Source organism: Garra rufa, chromosome 24 (genome assembly GCF_049309525.1).
Source record: "Garra rufa chromosome 24, GarRuf1.0, whole genome shotgun sequence".
Lineage (NCBI taxonomy): Eukaryota > Metazoa > Chordata > Actinopteri > Cypriniformes > Cyprinidae > Garra > Garra rufa.
The window spans coordinates 33,970,118-33,986,808 of record NC_133384.1 but is presented as its reverse complement, the minus strand read 5'-3'; the positions used below and the strand labels follow the sequence as shown (position 1 = coordinate 33,986,808).

Genomic DNA, 16,691 nt, shown 5'->3' with positions numbered 1-16,691 from the left:
TAAGTGAAATCAAAATTCAACCTATTTACTTTCTTAATACACATTTCTGGTCTTTTTTATCCACAATTAACTCTTTTGTGTGGAATAATTTTCACACTTTCTGGTATAGAACACCCACTTTTTACTATACAACTAACTCCTATTGATAACATCGTCTCCCATAAATATGTCAGATTAAGAAAGTAAAATGAAAAAAAAATTCAACATAATAAATCTCTTTTTTCCAGGTTGGCCGACCTGACTATGATCAAAGCACAGGTCTCATCTCCAATTCCTTCTCTTTTCCGACCGATCTTTCAAAAGCTTTGACACATTAAAGCATCACAGTGACAATGTCAGAAAGTATCTAGGTCTCACTGCCATTTCACCTTGACCTGTCCTGTCATAAGAAGGGGGAAGGCGCAGTGCAAAAGCTTCTTTCAGCTGGGATCTGACAGCTCAAGTACTCATCAAAACCTAGTGCTTCAGACTAGTATAGTTACTTAAAGATTATAGACAAAGAGTGAAAGAGATCAAAGGGAAAACTCAAAAATGGCACAAGGACAGGGACTTCATTTTGCCAATTAGCTGGCATCATTTGGACTTCATTGGCGATTCATTAAATGCACTGAGATGCCAACTACATTCTCTAAAACATTTAAGGACATCAAGGCCTAAAATGTGTATTATTTCTGCAAGTGCACTAGAGTTTAAAATTTTGGGGTCCTTTTTTTCTCAAATTGATCAAAAGTGACTGTACAAACTTTCTATTCATCTAGGAATCCTGAAAACGGAAAAATTAGCAGCATGTTTTCAACACTGATATAATCAGAAATGTTTTTAAGTAGCAAATCAGCATATTAGGATGATTTCTAAAGGATCATGTGACACTGAAGACTGGGGTAATGATGCTGAAAATTTAGCTTTGCATCACAGGATTAAATTTCATTTTAAAGTATATTGCAATTGAAATCAGCTATTTTAATTTGTAATAATATTTCACAATTTTACAAATTTTTTGGTAATTTTAATCAAATAAATGTAGCCTTGGTGAGCAAAAACGTTTAATAATGCTAAAAAAAATCAGATTTGCATCACAGGAATGAATTACATTTTAAAATTTATTGAAATAGAAATCAGCTATTTTAATTTTTAATAATATTTCACAATTTTACAAATGTTTTGGTCATTTAAATCAAAAATAATGTAGCCTTGGTGAGCAAAAACGTTTAATAATGCTAAAAAAAATCAGATTTGCATCACAGGAATGAATTACATTTTAAAATTTATTGAAATAGAAATCAGCTATTTTAATTTTTAATAATATTTCACAATTTTACAAATTTTTTGGTAATTTTAATCAAATAAATGTAGCCTTGGTGAGCAAAAACGTTTAATAATGCTAAAAAAAATCAGATTTGCATCACAGGAATAAATTACATTTTAAAATATATTGAAATTGAAATCAGCCATTTTAATTTGTAATAATATTTCACAATTTTACATTTTTTGGGGTAATTTTGATCAAATAAATGTTTCCTTGGTGAGCAAAAGAGATTGATGAAGCCGAAAATTCAGCTTTACAGCACAAGAATAAATTCTATTGTAAAACATATTCAAACTGAAATCATCTATTGTAATTTGTAATAATATTTCACAATTTTGCTAATATTTTGGTAATTTTGATCAAATAAATGTCACCTTGGTAAGCAAAAAAGATTAATGATGCTAAAAATTCAGCTTTGAATCGCAGGAATAAATTTAATTTTAAAACATATTGGAATTAAAATCAGCTATTTTAATTTTTAATACTATTTCACAATTTTACAAATTTTTTGGTCATTTTAATCAAATAAATGTAGCCTGGAGTAAAATAAATGAGCAAAAGAGATTAATGATGCTAAAAAAACATCTGAATTGCATCACAAGGATAAATTTGAAAATATATTCAAAAAGAAATCAGCTATTTTAATTTGTAATAATATTTCACAATTGTAAAATTTTTTGGTAATTTTGATCAAATAAATCCAGCCTTGGTGAGCAAAAAAAAATTATGATGCTGAAAATTCAGCTTTCCATCACAAGAAAATTTTGCATTTTAAAACATATTCAAACAAAAATCAGCTATTTTAGTTTGTTATAATATTTCACAATTTTACACATTTTTTGGTAATTATAATCAAATAAATGAGCAAAACAGTCTTTTCAAGCTCACCAACCCCAAAATTTTGAATGGTAATGTATGTGAACACTCTTTCCACATTCGTGTACTTGCATACCATAATTTTCAGGCCTAAATGTCAACTTTTTCCTCCTAAAGTAGAAACAAGTTACAAATCGAGAGAGAAATTTAGCGACTACTTTTTTTTGGCATCATTCCCTGGCATTGTGACACTATATTGTGCTGTTTTGTTGTTCTGGAAGAGTAGCATGGAAGAGAAAAATACATAATCTGCGAGTAAACGGGGAAATCAGAGGACTTGTGCATACTGAACCCCATCGCACAGTGGAAAACCATAACATCTGTGCAGCAACTGGGAGATGTAGCAGCTTATAAGGAAGTGCATGCTCAGCTGCAAGTGTTACAGTCTTCAGAGTCGAAGGATGATTTTGCACTTAACGACAGTTCTGACTCGTGCCTTTTAGAGGTAAAGTCAGCGAGAGCGAGCGTCAGTCGGCAGGCTGACTGTGGATAGCAGGGCGCAGCTATTGTTAGAAGTGGAATACCTGCTGCTGACCCTGCTGGAGCTTTGGGAATTCCTCCTGCTGTTTCCTGTTGCGGCGCTCCAGGCTGCTCTGCTGCAGGTGCCGCAGACGGGACGCGGCAGATGGCTGCACCAGTTTCGCGGAGCCCGGAGGAGTGCCTACAGGCTGAGAAGCAGAGAGAACAAACATGAATAACAACAGCAGGCTGGGCTGGGCTGGAGGATGACCGTGTTTGTTTAAGTCGTGGGACTGAGTTTGAATAATTCACATTTGTTGGAAGAAGACTGTCATGAAGAACGCTTTGCTCCAAAACAAAGTGAGCTGCCCAACATCTCTGTTCTTGAGGTGAAGGAAGGCTGTTGCACACAATTTATGAAAATGGGAGCGTTGCATTATGTTTTACTGCTTTATTACTTAATATTACATAATAAGAAATATAAAAATATAAATTTATAATGATAAAAAAGTGATAAAAAATGATGATAATATGATTATTAACTAATAGTAATAATTAGGTTATTATTATACATACTGCCTTTAAATTATTATTATTATTATTATTATTAATTGTTTAATACTTGATTGCTTTATTCAATATTAATAATAAAAATAATAATAATAACTAATATCAATAATTTATTATTAATAATATTGATTATTATTATTATTATTATTATTAAACTATATAATAATAACAACTATACTAATAATAATTAATTAGTAATACTGCTTAATACTTAGTTGCTTTAAAATTATAAAATATTATTTCATGATAAATATAAAAAAACAAAGTGTAATTTATTGATTATATTATTATTATTATTATTATCATCATCATCAATAGTTGTTTCATACAATATTCCAATATTACATAATAATAATAATAACAACAATAATAATAATAATAATAATAGTAATTTAATAATTTACCTTTATTAATATTGATTGTTGTTTTTACTATTATTATTAATATTATTATTAAATTATAATAATAATTAATACTTTGTAATACTGCTTAAAATATATTTTTATTTAATAAGAATATAAACATGTTACAGTGTTAACAGTAAAATTATTATTATTATTAATAGTGTAAATATTATTAAATAATACATAAATTAGAATTTTTATATAATACTTAATAGATTATTATTAATAATAATAATAATAAGAAGAAGAATAACAAATAGTTATTCTTAATAAATAATACTTATTATTTAATATTATTTAAAATAATATAAAAATACAAAGTGTAATTTATTTATTATTATTATTATTATTATTATTATTATTATCATTATCAATACTCAATTGTTTCATACAATATTACCACATAATAATAATAATAATAATAATAATAATAATAATAATAATAGTTACAAAGTGAGAAATAAACAATATTAATAATAATAATAATAATAATAATAAACTAATAGTAATTTATTAATTTACTTTTATTAATATTGATTGTTGTTATTACTATTATTATTCATATTATTATTAAATATAATATAATAATAATAATAATAATGCTTAATATTTAGTTGCTTCGTTTAATGTATATTATAATTTAATAAGAATATTAACAAATTTACAATGTGAGAAATAACATTATTATTATTATTATTAGTGTAAATATTATTAAATATTCAATAAATTTGAATTATTAAAATACTTTATTATTAATAATAATTCATACTTTGTATACTGCTTAATACTTAATTGCTTCAATATTATATAATATTCTTTAATAAGAAATATAAAAATCATTAGTTAATGTTTAATTCATTTATTTACATTGACTATTATTAGTATTAATACTCAATTGCTTTATACAATATTATATAATATAAGAATTTAGTTACAATGTGAGAAATAAAAACCATAATAATACATTCATAGTAAATTATTAATTTATTATTATTAATAGTAATTATTGCTAATACTATTACTAATATTATTAAATTCAATTATAACATTATAGTAATAATACTAAAAATAATATAAAAACTGTTACAAAAACTGTTACAGTGTGGAAAAAATAATAATAATAATAATATAATAATAATAACATTAATAATATATTAATGTTATTATTATTGGGGAAATATTATTATGCAATACATAATATATTAATACTTAACTGATTTATTATATAATACATCTTCAATCAAATACAGCAATTAATTCAATTCTTGGTGGTCAAAAGGCAAAGAGCTTGGTCTTTACTATATTCTGGCTTCTAGATTTTAATGGCAGCTAGGTTACAATAATGCAAAATAGCACTGAAAAATCTGTCTAATTGAAAATGCAACTTTATATGTGATCAATAAATAAGCTTTCTATTGGTGTATGGTTTGTTAGGATAGGACAATATTTGGCCGAGATACATCTATTTGAAAATCTGAAATCTAAGGGTGCAAAAAAATCAAAATACTGAGAAAAACACCTTTAAAGTTGTCCAAATTAAGTTCTTAGCAATGCATATTACTAATCAAAAATTACATTTTGATAGGTTTACAGTAGGAATTTTACAAAAAATCTTCATGGAACATGATCTTTACTTAATTTCCTAATGATTTTTGGCATAAAAGAAAAATCAATAATTTTGACCCATACAATGTATTTTTGGCTATTGCTACAAATATACCCCAGCGACTTAAGACTGGTTTTGTGGTCCAGGGTCACATGTGTGCTACGCATTAGTGCACAGCAGAACCAAGCCGATAGCTCAGCATTATGATCCATTACAGTCTGGATCACTTGCTACATATGAAGACAGAGACGCACGCAGTTCACTAGGTTTTGGATCAGAGCCAAGAAATAGAAATAGAAACACTAACTGAATGAAAAAACGAGACACAGGGAATCTCTACAGAGCAGCATGCAGCACTCGTGTTGACTGACACCCTGCATGTGTGCAAGGAAGCTGATATAATCACTCTTTCACACTTCTTCCATTGTGAGACATTAGTAGTACTCATCACAATACATCTCTGCAGGCTGTCAACAAGATTTACACACACATACACATACACATACACATACACAGGCTGTCCAGATATCTCAGACGATAACAATGTTTTCTTCTTTAATTGTGAGAATTCATAGGTCAATTGACCATATGCACAGAGCTTTCTTTAGAACTTCTGCATAATTATAAGCAGCTCTTAAACCTCAGCTGAAGCTCATTTTATATGTGCTATATATAGGTGGACACTCTTGAGAGTCCTCTACTGCCTCGTTCTTATCAGAAAAATAATAGTTGCAACATCGTAAATAATATGAACATTCAGTTTGATATTATTTAACAACATATATGTGACCCTGGACCACAAAACCAGTCATAAGGTTAAATTTTACAAAACTGAGATATATACATCATATGAAAGCTCAATAAATAAGCTTTCTATTGATATATGGTTTGTTAGGATAGGACAATATTTGGCCGAGATACATCTATTTGAAAATCTGGAATCTGAGGGTGCAAAAAAATCAAAATACTGAGAAAATCACCTTTAAAGTTCTCCAAATTAAGTTCTTAACAATGCATATTTCTAATCAAAAATTACTTTTTGATATATTTATAGTAGGAATTTTACAAAAAATCTTCATGGAACATGATCTTTACTTAATTTCCTAATGATTTTTGGCATAAAAGAAAAATCAATAATTTTGACCCATACAATGTATTTTTGGCTATTGCTACAAATATACCCCAGCGACTTAAGACTGGTTTTGTGGTCCAGGGTCACATATTATTTAACACATAATTTAAATGCATAGCCTAGAGTACCTGCATAGTTGTACATTTAAATGCTGACAGTTAAACACTATCATAACGTGTTTAGGCTAACAAGGATATCTTAATCGTATTCTTGATAATCAGTAACTTGCCTTCATAGTCATGAACACATTTTACAAATCTTGTAAAAAATTTAAAGCCTTTCTTTAAAAGCCTTTATTATTTTTCAACTCTACAGCTGTGCAATAAAATTCACCTCAAAGTTTCACTTTTCATTCATAAAGACGACATGGAAAAAAATGTCTTATCACAGAAAACAAAGTCTTTTTAAGATGAAAATGACATGATATTACCCATATAACCAGAAGATGGCAGCAGAGGATCAATCATCGGCTGCAGCAGCCATTTCAACTCCCTAGTTTTTTCAAGACGTCTTGCTTTTTGATTTATTATAAAATTACTAGTATAATAAACTGCAGTACTTTTACCACACTGAAGTATTTAGTATAGCAAGTGCAGAAAGTCATTAAGCTCAGACACAAACAGCCTATAAGGGTGAATTATTTAAATGCTTATATATAGTTCACTAAAATTAAATAAGTTAAATATTAATGGTATATGAATTAAATCATGCACTCAATATGAATCAATATGAAAATGAAATACTTTGTTTAATTTAATAACTACATCTTGAGCTGCGAAAGCTATTAAATAGCCTATATTTACCCAACACAATTTTGTTACTACTGTAGTTGTGCTACTGTAAATTTAGTCTAAATCATTTAATGCACAGCTCTTTTTGACATCAGCTTGTCCAATGTTTTGTCCGGTTATTACTGTCAATCATAGCAATGACTTGCGCATATTTAGCCGATTTACTCTCATATTTTTTGAAAGGGTATATACATGGACTTTTGCTCCAATAAAACTTTTCTTTGATTGCGAATGGATTATGTAGAGAAAACAAGCAAAGTACACTATTACGGCACAGTACAGTTGACCGGAAATGACTAAGCTGGCTTGTCTGAACAAGGAGGAAGTAATCCATGCATATAGTCAATTTCACCATAGTTTTCTGTAACAAATGGCTTGTCGATATAGTAAATGGCACTAGTGAAAATGAAGCAAGCACATTGTATGGAAAAGCTGTCTAGACTGATGAGTGGGTAAAGGCAGGAGTTCATTTAGGCCACACATGTTTTTTTGTGTTTCTGTTTGTTCTTGCCTCTTGAAGGTTTTGCTTTAAAGGCTTTAAGCTTGTTAAAATTGATTTGCTACCACAGTGTCACAACATTACTGTCACTGTGCAGAAGAGGCACAGCTTGACATAAACGATAGAGAGAGAGAGATGACCTTGACTGATACCAAGCTGTTTATTCCAACAGCTTAGCTTCAAAAGCAAAAAAATGAACTGTCTGTTTTGTCAGAATGTTATATCTGTACAAACGGCAGATGAAATAATCAGCTGCATGTGCATTTAACAGTGTTTTTAAACATATTATTTAAGTTTTGTATTGCTTGCTTTGAGGAGATATGCGATTCTGCATTCAAAATGATGAGATATCTTAAACTCCCAGTGTCTTGACCCAACTGGTATTAAGTTTGGAAGCTCATTTTCACCTTAGAGTAAAAATAAAACTAATTGTGAGGAAGTTTAAAATGAGAAATAGTCACATTGTGAAATATAATGTAAAAGATAAGTAAAAGATGAATACATACATCAATAAATAAATAATGCATAATGATATATTATGCAACATTTAATTGCTTAATACATCTATTAATTAAAGCAATTAAGAGATACAATTAATTGCAATTAATAGAAAAATATTTTATGTAATTATATTTAATAATTTATTCATGTAAATGTATTGATTAATTAAATGTATAATTATAACTACGAATAAATTATAATAATTATTAAATATGATCATTTTTATACAGTATTTAAAGGCTTAATAGATTTAATATAATATAATATGTCACGTAATATTATATCATTGATATAATATACTATATAAAATTAGTAGTATTAAATTAAATATTATTGTACAATTGCTTTATGTTTAACTGCCTTATTTAGTATTATATGAAACATATTATTAAATAAAGCAAATAAGTATTTTAATTATTTTAGTAAAGAATTGTAATGTAATACAATATTATTTTATTTAATATTATTATTTTATATTACTAATATTTTATTAGAAAAAGTTTATTTAATAACAATATTAAATAAAATGTTACTTGCTTAACTGTTTTATTTAAAAATACAAATATATTAAATAAAGAAATTTAATATTTTAATTATTTTAATAATAATGTTAATATTATACAATTTTTATTTATATTATATTATGATGAGGATGATGATTATTAGAATTATTATTATTATATAATTATTATATTACAATATAATATATATATATATAGAATTACTAATATTATATTTAATCTTTATTTCATAATAATAGTAAATAAAATATTATTGTATAATTGCTTTAATATATTTAATTTATAATTGCTTTATTTAATAATATTATACAATTTTTATTTATATTATATTATGATGAGGATGATGATTATTAGAATTATTATTATTATATAATTATTATATTACAATATAATATATATATATATAGAATTACTAATATTATATTTAATCTTTATTTCATAATAATAGTAAATAAAATATTATTGTATAATTGCTTAATGCTTAACTGTTTTATTTAATAACATATCACATACATTATTAAATAAAGCAATTAAACATTAGAATTATTTTTATAGGAGTGTTAATATTACACAAAAATATTTTAATATATGATAAATATTATTATTATTATAGCATACATTTAATATTATATAATGTAAAAAAAATATTTTATTAAAATGTTTTAATTATGTTATAAGAATTTCAAATGTTATGCAATCATTTATTTTATTTTAATTTATTTTAAACACATTATCTCTGAGGTGGAAACAGACTCACACATATAACAAGTTAATAAACACTTAAAAAGGTTAGATAAACATATTTAGTTCCCAATGTGTTTTTCATAGCCAAGTTTTAGTACCAAACCTCATTCAAGCTGTCTAGCAGCATGCAGTAGCACAGCTGGTTAAAGACTTGAAGAGATGACAGATTAATAGGTTTTGTGTCAGAGTGCATTAGTAAGGTTCAGAAAAAACCTCAGTGCCAGAAGTTATAGGGAGGCTTGAGAGGAGGGACTGGCAGTTAACACGTTACCTCTCTCCATAGAGAGTTGCTGATCCACTGGCCTGCCCTGTCAACACTGTCAGGGGTGACCTCAGCGGGGCTTTGGGCCTCAGCAGTGACCCTCAGTCTCACTGGGGCTCTCTGAAATGCCTGTCGTGTTGGCGTGTGTGGATTAGTGCATGGATGTGTTTAGTTTTGGAGGAAAATGAACAAAACATTATTCCTAAATCAAATAGACCAATCAGGAATGAGTTTCTGTACCTGAGTGTCAACCTATGTATATGTAAATACAACAACACCATTTCATCTTTCTCACAGCCTTTTATCATTTACCTCTAGCTCTGCCATTATCTTCTCATCTTCATCCTCATCGTCCTTCATCCCAGAAGCGGCGATGACCGGAGGTGTGGATGAAGGTCGGGGCCCGTCAGAGGTCGACGGGCGTCTCAGTTTGACGGGAGGCGTCTGGGATTGTGTCGGTACTTCAGCCTCCTCTCTGTTCTCTATCTTCTCCAATTTCTGCAAAAATATGACGTGCAAGAAAGAGCAACCTAATAAACATCTGCAGGCACAGCAAGATACCAAGCGCAAGAAATATTAACAGCTGCAGCAAAGGAAATAAAACTTTAACTGTAAATCAAGTACATATTATTACAACAAAAGTATTTCAATGTGTTACTATGCTACTCTTACTTCAAATGTTGTTCAATTATTACAAAACTTGCAAAACTTTACTGGGCAGAAGTTACTAAACAGAAATTTGATCTGTTCAAAAGTTACACTGCTGTAAATCTTATGAAAATGATTTTGACCTAGAAAGTATGGAACAGAATAGACGCTATATCTTTGTAGAAATGTGGTGTATTAAAACAAATGTTGGTACACTTCATTAGTACACATAGCAAATTGGTAATCGTTCCATCTTAGGAGACTGGTGTTCAGAAGTTATGATGCAAGTCTAATGATATTGCCCCAAATTAGAATGTACAGAATAGAATATCTTGGAAAAACTTTGATCTATCAAATCAAAACTTGGTACACTTTATTAGCACAATTAGGGTACATGCCAAATTTGGAAAGGTCCTGAACCATTTTGACCCAAACTGAAGCATACAGAATAGATTCTATATCTTGGAAAAACTTTGATCTTCTGAAATAAAACTTGGTAAACTTCATCAGCACCATGATCTGAGGATATTTGGGAATTTGGGAAAATCACTACTTACAGTTCATGAGATCAGTGTTAAAAGTTGTGAGGATGTAAAAATTATGATATATAGAATATAATAGATTTTATATCTTGGCAAAATTTTCATCTATAAAAACAAAATTTGGTACACTTCATCAGCACCATGATCTAAGGGAACATGCCAAATTTGGGAACAGCGCCACCTACAGGTCACGAGATTAGTGTTCAAAAGTTATGATGGTGTGAATCTAATGATTCTTGACCAAAATAAAAATATATAGAATAGATCATATAACTTGGCAAAACTTTGATCAATAAAAATGGAACTTGGTACACTTCATCAGCACCATAATCTGAGGGTACATGCCAAATTTGGGAACAGCAGCACCTACAGATCACGAGATTTTTAGAAAGATTTAGTTTTAGAAAGCTATGATGATAGGAGACTAACAATTTTGACTCAAAATTGGAATATATAGAATAGAATGGATTCTATTTCTTTGCAAACTTTTACCTATCAAAATAAAACTCAGTACACTTTATTAGCACTCACCATAGGAAATGTGCCAAATTTGGGAACAGAACCAACTACAGGTCATGAGATCAGGGTTCGAAAGTAAATTATATAGAAAATTAAAATATTAAATATTTAATATTTTTATATTCCATAAATTGTCAAAACTTTGATCTATAAAAAGGAGAATTGGTACACTTCATCAGCACCATGTTCTGAGGCAACATACCAAATTTGGGGACAGCACCAACTACAGGTCATGAAATCAGTGTTTTAAAGTTATAATGATGTCTAATGATATTGGCCTTAAAATAGAATGCATAGATTAGATACTATATCTTAACAAAACCTTGATCCAAATAATTGAAATTTGCCAAAGGTCCTGAGATCAGTTTAAGATCAAATTTAGATCAAATTTAGAATTTATAGACTAGATGATATATCCTGAGCAAATTTTGATCTATTGAAATGTTACTTAGCACACTTCATTAGCACTATGATCTGAGGATTCATGCCAAATTTGGGAAAAGCACTATGTACCGGTCCGGTGATTTGTGTTCAAAAGTTGTTATGATGCGAATATAGTGATTTTGACCCAAAATCGGAATGTATGAAATAGATTAATTATGCTATATCTTGGTTAAAAATGTATGTATTGGCACAAAATTTGGTACACATAATCGACAACATGCCCCTAACATGCCTAAAAGGTTTAAAGACAGTCCCACCTAATGTTCAAAAGATATCATGCTTTTTACAAAAAACTGAAAATTGTTGTTTACCTTCACACTCTTGTTTATGGTGATAACTTCTCCACTGCTGTTGGTCGTGAGCCCAAGGCCTGATGGGAAACTTCGTCTTGGAGGAGGAGGGGGTGGAGACTTGGACGGCTTCTCTGTACGATACCGCGGCACGGTCAACTCCCCTAAAGAATCAATGAATAAAATCAATCAATGAATAAAATGATGCATTTGTTTCATAATACCAAATCATAAGGCAGTTGCTATAGTTCTTGCTGCAGTAATGACATGATCTCACCTGATCCCCTGCGTGGGATGCCATCTTTGCTGGGTGGTTTAGGTGGGGTTTTGCTGGGCTGATGTTCAGGTGTTAAGCTAGGAGTGGAGGATGTTGAACCGGGCGCTGGGAGGGAAGACAGCTGAGGCTTTGGCGGTACAGCCGGTTTGGTGATCTGCTTGGCAGCGAAGTCCAAATCTGGAATGGCCTTCATCAGCTCAGCTTGAGTTTCCTCCAGCAGACGATTGATGTCTTGAGCGCTGAACTGAGTTAAACTGGCCCTCTTCTCCTCCCAGTCTCGCTCTGCAGCCTAAAGACACACACCCACGTGTTATCGCACAGAGGTTTCCAAACTTTAAATAAATCTCACCCAGGGATGTGATGCATCTTTCTAGTGTACTGGGTTTTGTAGAGAGGATTGATTTAAACCTTTTAATATTCTAAACACTATTTATAGAAATTTTCAAACTTTTGGTGAAACTAAATCTGCAAACCACAAAAAAACAAAGTAAAGTACATTTAGTTACTAGTGTGTTCATTACCAGTCGAACCTCCACAGACACTCCTTTGTCAGATTCTCTGCGTGCAGGCAGATCTTCCAGGCCACTGGTCTTTATCGTGCCTGTGGAGGTGCCGTCTAGTTCAGGCATGATGGGATCTGTTGCCCCAGCCCCTGCCAGCCAGTTACCCAATGTAGTGCTGCCAGGAATACCACCACTGCTCATACTGGCACCAATGGCAGATCCAAGCACATTAGACAGACTAGTGGTACCTCCTAAAATCAGCCAATCAATCAGTGAATCAGTCGATCATCTAAATAACAAATCATCAAGCATGCATCAACCAATTAATGTTCACAAAGCTTGTTCTCTAAATATATCAGTTAAAGGAAGAGTTCACCCAAAAATTAAAATTTGCTGTACATTACATTATTTGCTCACCAATGGATCCTCCACAGTAAATGGGTGCCGTCAGAATGAGAGTCTAAACAACTTATAAAAACATCATAATAGAGGTTTCTTGGACTGTTTACTCTTGTAGAACCATTTAGAACCATCTTGGACTGTTTAAACTGATTCAGACCAGATGAGTGTTTCACTGGAGAAAGCAATATCACGGAAAGAGGACTCAACTTTAAGCTGAAAGCAATGGTCTTAATGATGGATTTATTTTTCCCAAATACATTATCTGTCATGTGGATTACTTGTGGTATATTGTGATGTTTTTATCAGCTGTTTGGACTCTCATTCTGATGGCACCCCTTCACTGCAGAGGATCCATTGACGAGCAAGTGATGTAAAGCTAAACTCCTTCAAATCTGTTGCAATGAAGAAAAACTCTTCTACATCTTGAATGGCCTGAGAGTGAGTAAAAAAAAAGGTTAACTATTCCTTAAATAAATCACTACCTCAATGAGACTGTAAAACAAATGTTTACCTATACTAGAAGCACTTGTCAGGCCATGATTTGCAGTATTAGTGCCTAGGGAGGCAGAAAGAGAGGCAGTGCCCGATAAGGAGCCCCCTAGGTCGGGCAGATTTAGAGAAGGGCTGGAGAGAATATCTAGATCAGAGCTCCTGCTGAAGTCAGCATCACTTGCGCTGGAAACTGAACTACTGAAGTCATCAGGTGTCCTCCACACACCTTCTGATACCTGCCTGTAAACAAACACACACTGAGGAATACTTTAGGCTTGGCACTAGAGAAAGCATCTGAAAGCATTGAGGTCTTAAGTGTTTGTGTGCGTTACCTTCGTAGTAGAGAGAGTGTATTGGTGATGTTTCTGCAGCGTTTCAACAAGGCTTCCAGTCTGAGCGGTTCCTCTTTCAGAAACTTGACTGCCTCCACCTCCACCCTCAACACCACACGCATCTTACTTTGTAAAGTGGGGAACTGATCTAAACACATACATTTTAGAACACAGTACATAGAATTAGCCTATAATTGGATTATATAGATTTCCACAGAGCAAGACCAATGTAGTCTGATTACAGAACGAATGATTCTTCTTATTAACCATTTTTTGAGAATCAAAAATATATAGCGCAATTAAATATTTTCGATTTATGAATGAATGACTCTCATGAGTCAGATTTTTTACTGAATCAAAAATATATAGTGCAACAAGTATATTAAAATTTCTGAATGAATCATTCGAAAATAAAATACTTTTTTAATGAATCAAAATCATTCAGCAAAATTCAATCAGACACCAACAAATTACTCTAATGAGTCCATTCTGTTTAGTAAATCAAAATTAAATGGAATAAATGTTGACTCTCTGAACAAGGAATGTCTGTTATAAGTCATTTTTTAAGTCAGCATAACAAGTTTAGACTGATTCCTAAATGAATGGCTTTTTTGAGCCAGTTCATTTTAATGAACAATAAAATTTAAAAAAAACACTGTGATCAGGGCAGTCTGACTCCTGAACAATGAGTCCTTTTTATTGAATCAAACACAGAGCTCAACAAGCATAGTCCAATTCCTAAAGGAATGGCTCCTATGAGTCGATTCTCTTTAGTGAATCAAAAACAAAGCACAGCAAGTACAGTACAACCAGTGTAATCGACTCATGAACAAATAACTCATGAGTCCTTTTTAGTGAATCAAACACAGAGCTCAACAATACATAAGCACTAAACCTGTGTATTTCAAGCCCTGACTGAATGACTTCTATAAACCAGTTCTTTTCAGAGAATCAAAAAAAAAAACAGCATAATCATTGTAGTCTGATTCCCAAACGAATGACTGAGTTAGCTCTTTTTGGTGAGTACAGCACAACCAGTTTAGTCCGACTCCTGAATGAAAGACGTGTGTAGGCCGCTCATTAATAGTGAATCACAAACATACAGCACAATCAATATAGTCTGACTCATAAATTAATCACTCTTATGAGTCTTATGTAATCCGATTTCCTAATGAATGACACTAATGAGCCTATTATTTTTAGAGAATCGATAGTAATGGACTAGCTGTTCATTACAATTGTACAAATTTTGTGTAAACAAACAAAACATCATCTGAAAGTTTTAAAATAATCAATAATGGCCAGTAGCATGAATGGTGTACTGTGTGCAAATTCCTTTCTTTATCATTGACTCACTCTTGAGGTCAGTGACGGTCTCTCCCAGTCTCCTGAGCTCCAGACTCTTCTGTTCTATTTCCTGTTCGGTCACCAGGTGATGGTTAAGTCCTGCTCCTGTCCTCATCTCCTCCACTGAACGCTCAAGATCACTGGAAACACAAAGGAACAAACATTACATCTAACACAAATCATTGTTTTTCAGTACGTGTTCTCATTTAGATGCTGCTATGCTTTGGCTTACTGTAGTTGTTGTATAATAAGTTCTTCTTCATTAAGGTAGCGTAGCCTCTCCTCTTCAACAAGAAGACGCTGACGCTGCAATGGATCTTCTTGTGTGCGAGACGCCTCTATCAGACACATGCCCAAATCAGACTCCGTCTGCCTCAGTAACGCCTGAACTGAGTCCTGATTCTGCAACTGAAAAACACACAGATATACAAACTTGTATATATGAATTAAATATTGTTAGATATGAGCTGAAAGAACAGATGCATTAAAATTTAATCACACTCTTCATACTGTACATATTTTCCATGCAATTGGCTGTCACGCTTTAAAAAAACATGAAAATGTATTATTTATGTGTTATTTCCCTAGTCTTCTGAAGCCATTTCATAGCTTCGCGTGGATGAAAATTACCTATTTTTATAAGACATTATTTATAATCATTTTACTCAAATGTCAGAAGCTAGAAGCTTTGCTATTCATCTAGCAATATTTAGCAAAATTTCAGTCCCACGTGCATAAGATTAAATACAGAGCAAAAAAGTTATATAAATGGTTTTCTAAGCCTACCAGCTGAAATATGAAATATTACCAGTTAACTGCCTCCAAAATAATACACACTAGTGAACAATAAATTGTAATAAATAAAATATCTAAAAATACATATTATAAAACATCAACAACGTCACATTTATTCACTACAAATATATATTTACTATATAATGTATACTATAATAATAATAATAATAATATATTATTATAAATAATTAAAATAAATATAAATATTAAAATGAATATATATATATATATATATATATATATATATATATATATATATATATATATATATATATATATATATATATATATATATATATATATATATATATATATATAATATATATATATATATATATATTATATATATATATATATATATATATATATATATATATATATATATATATATATATATATATATATATATATATATATATATATATATAT

The 16,691-nt window shown here is 30.6% G+C and overlaps 1 protein-coding gene across 1 annotated transcript in view; it reads right to left on the bottom strand.

Moving 5' to 3' along the window:
- Positions 1-1,992: 1,992 nt before the first annotated feature.
- Positions 1,993-16,691, bottom strand: part of srcin1b (SRC kinase signaling inhibitor 1b) — a 39,823-nt gene continuing 25,124 nt past the window's right edge. Inside the window, exons 10-18 of the mRNA XM_073830618.1 lie at positions 15,700-15,875; positions 15,477-15,607; positions 14,121-14,268; positions 13,808-14,028; positions 12,913-13,145; positions 12,392-12,680; positions 12,136-12,278; positions 9,984-10,169; positions 1,993-2,850 (exon numbers count right to left, since the gene is read on the bottom strand). Coding sequence (XP_073686719.1) covers positions 2,692-2,850; positions 9,984-10,169; positions 12,136-12,278; positions 12,392-12,680; positions 12,913-13,145; positions 13,808-14,028; positions 14,121-14,268; positions 15,477-15,607; positions 15,700-15,875 — 1,686 coding nt within the window. The 3' untranslated portion in view covers positions 1,993-2,691. The remainder of the gene's footprint in view (positions 2,851-9,983; positions 10,170-12,135; positions 12,279-12,391; positions 12,681-12,912; positions 13,146-13,807; positions 14,029-14,120; positions 14,269-15,476; positions 15,608-15,699; positions 15,876-16,691) is intronic.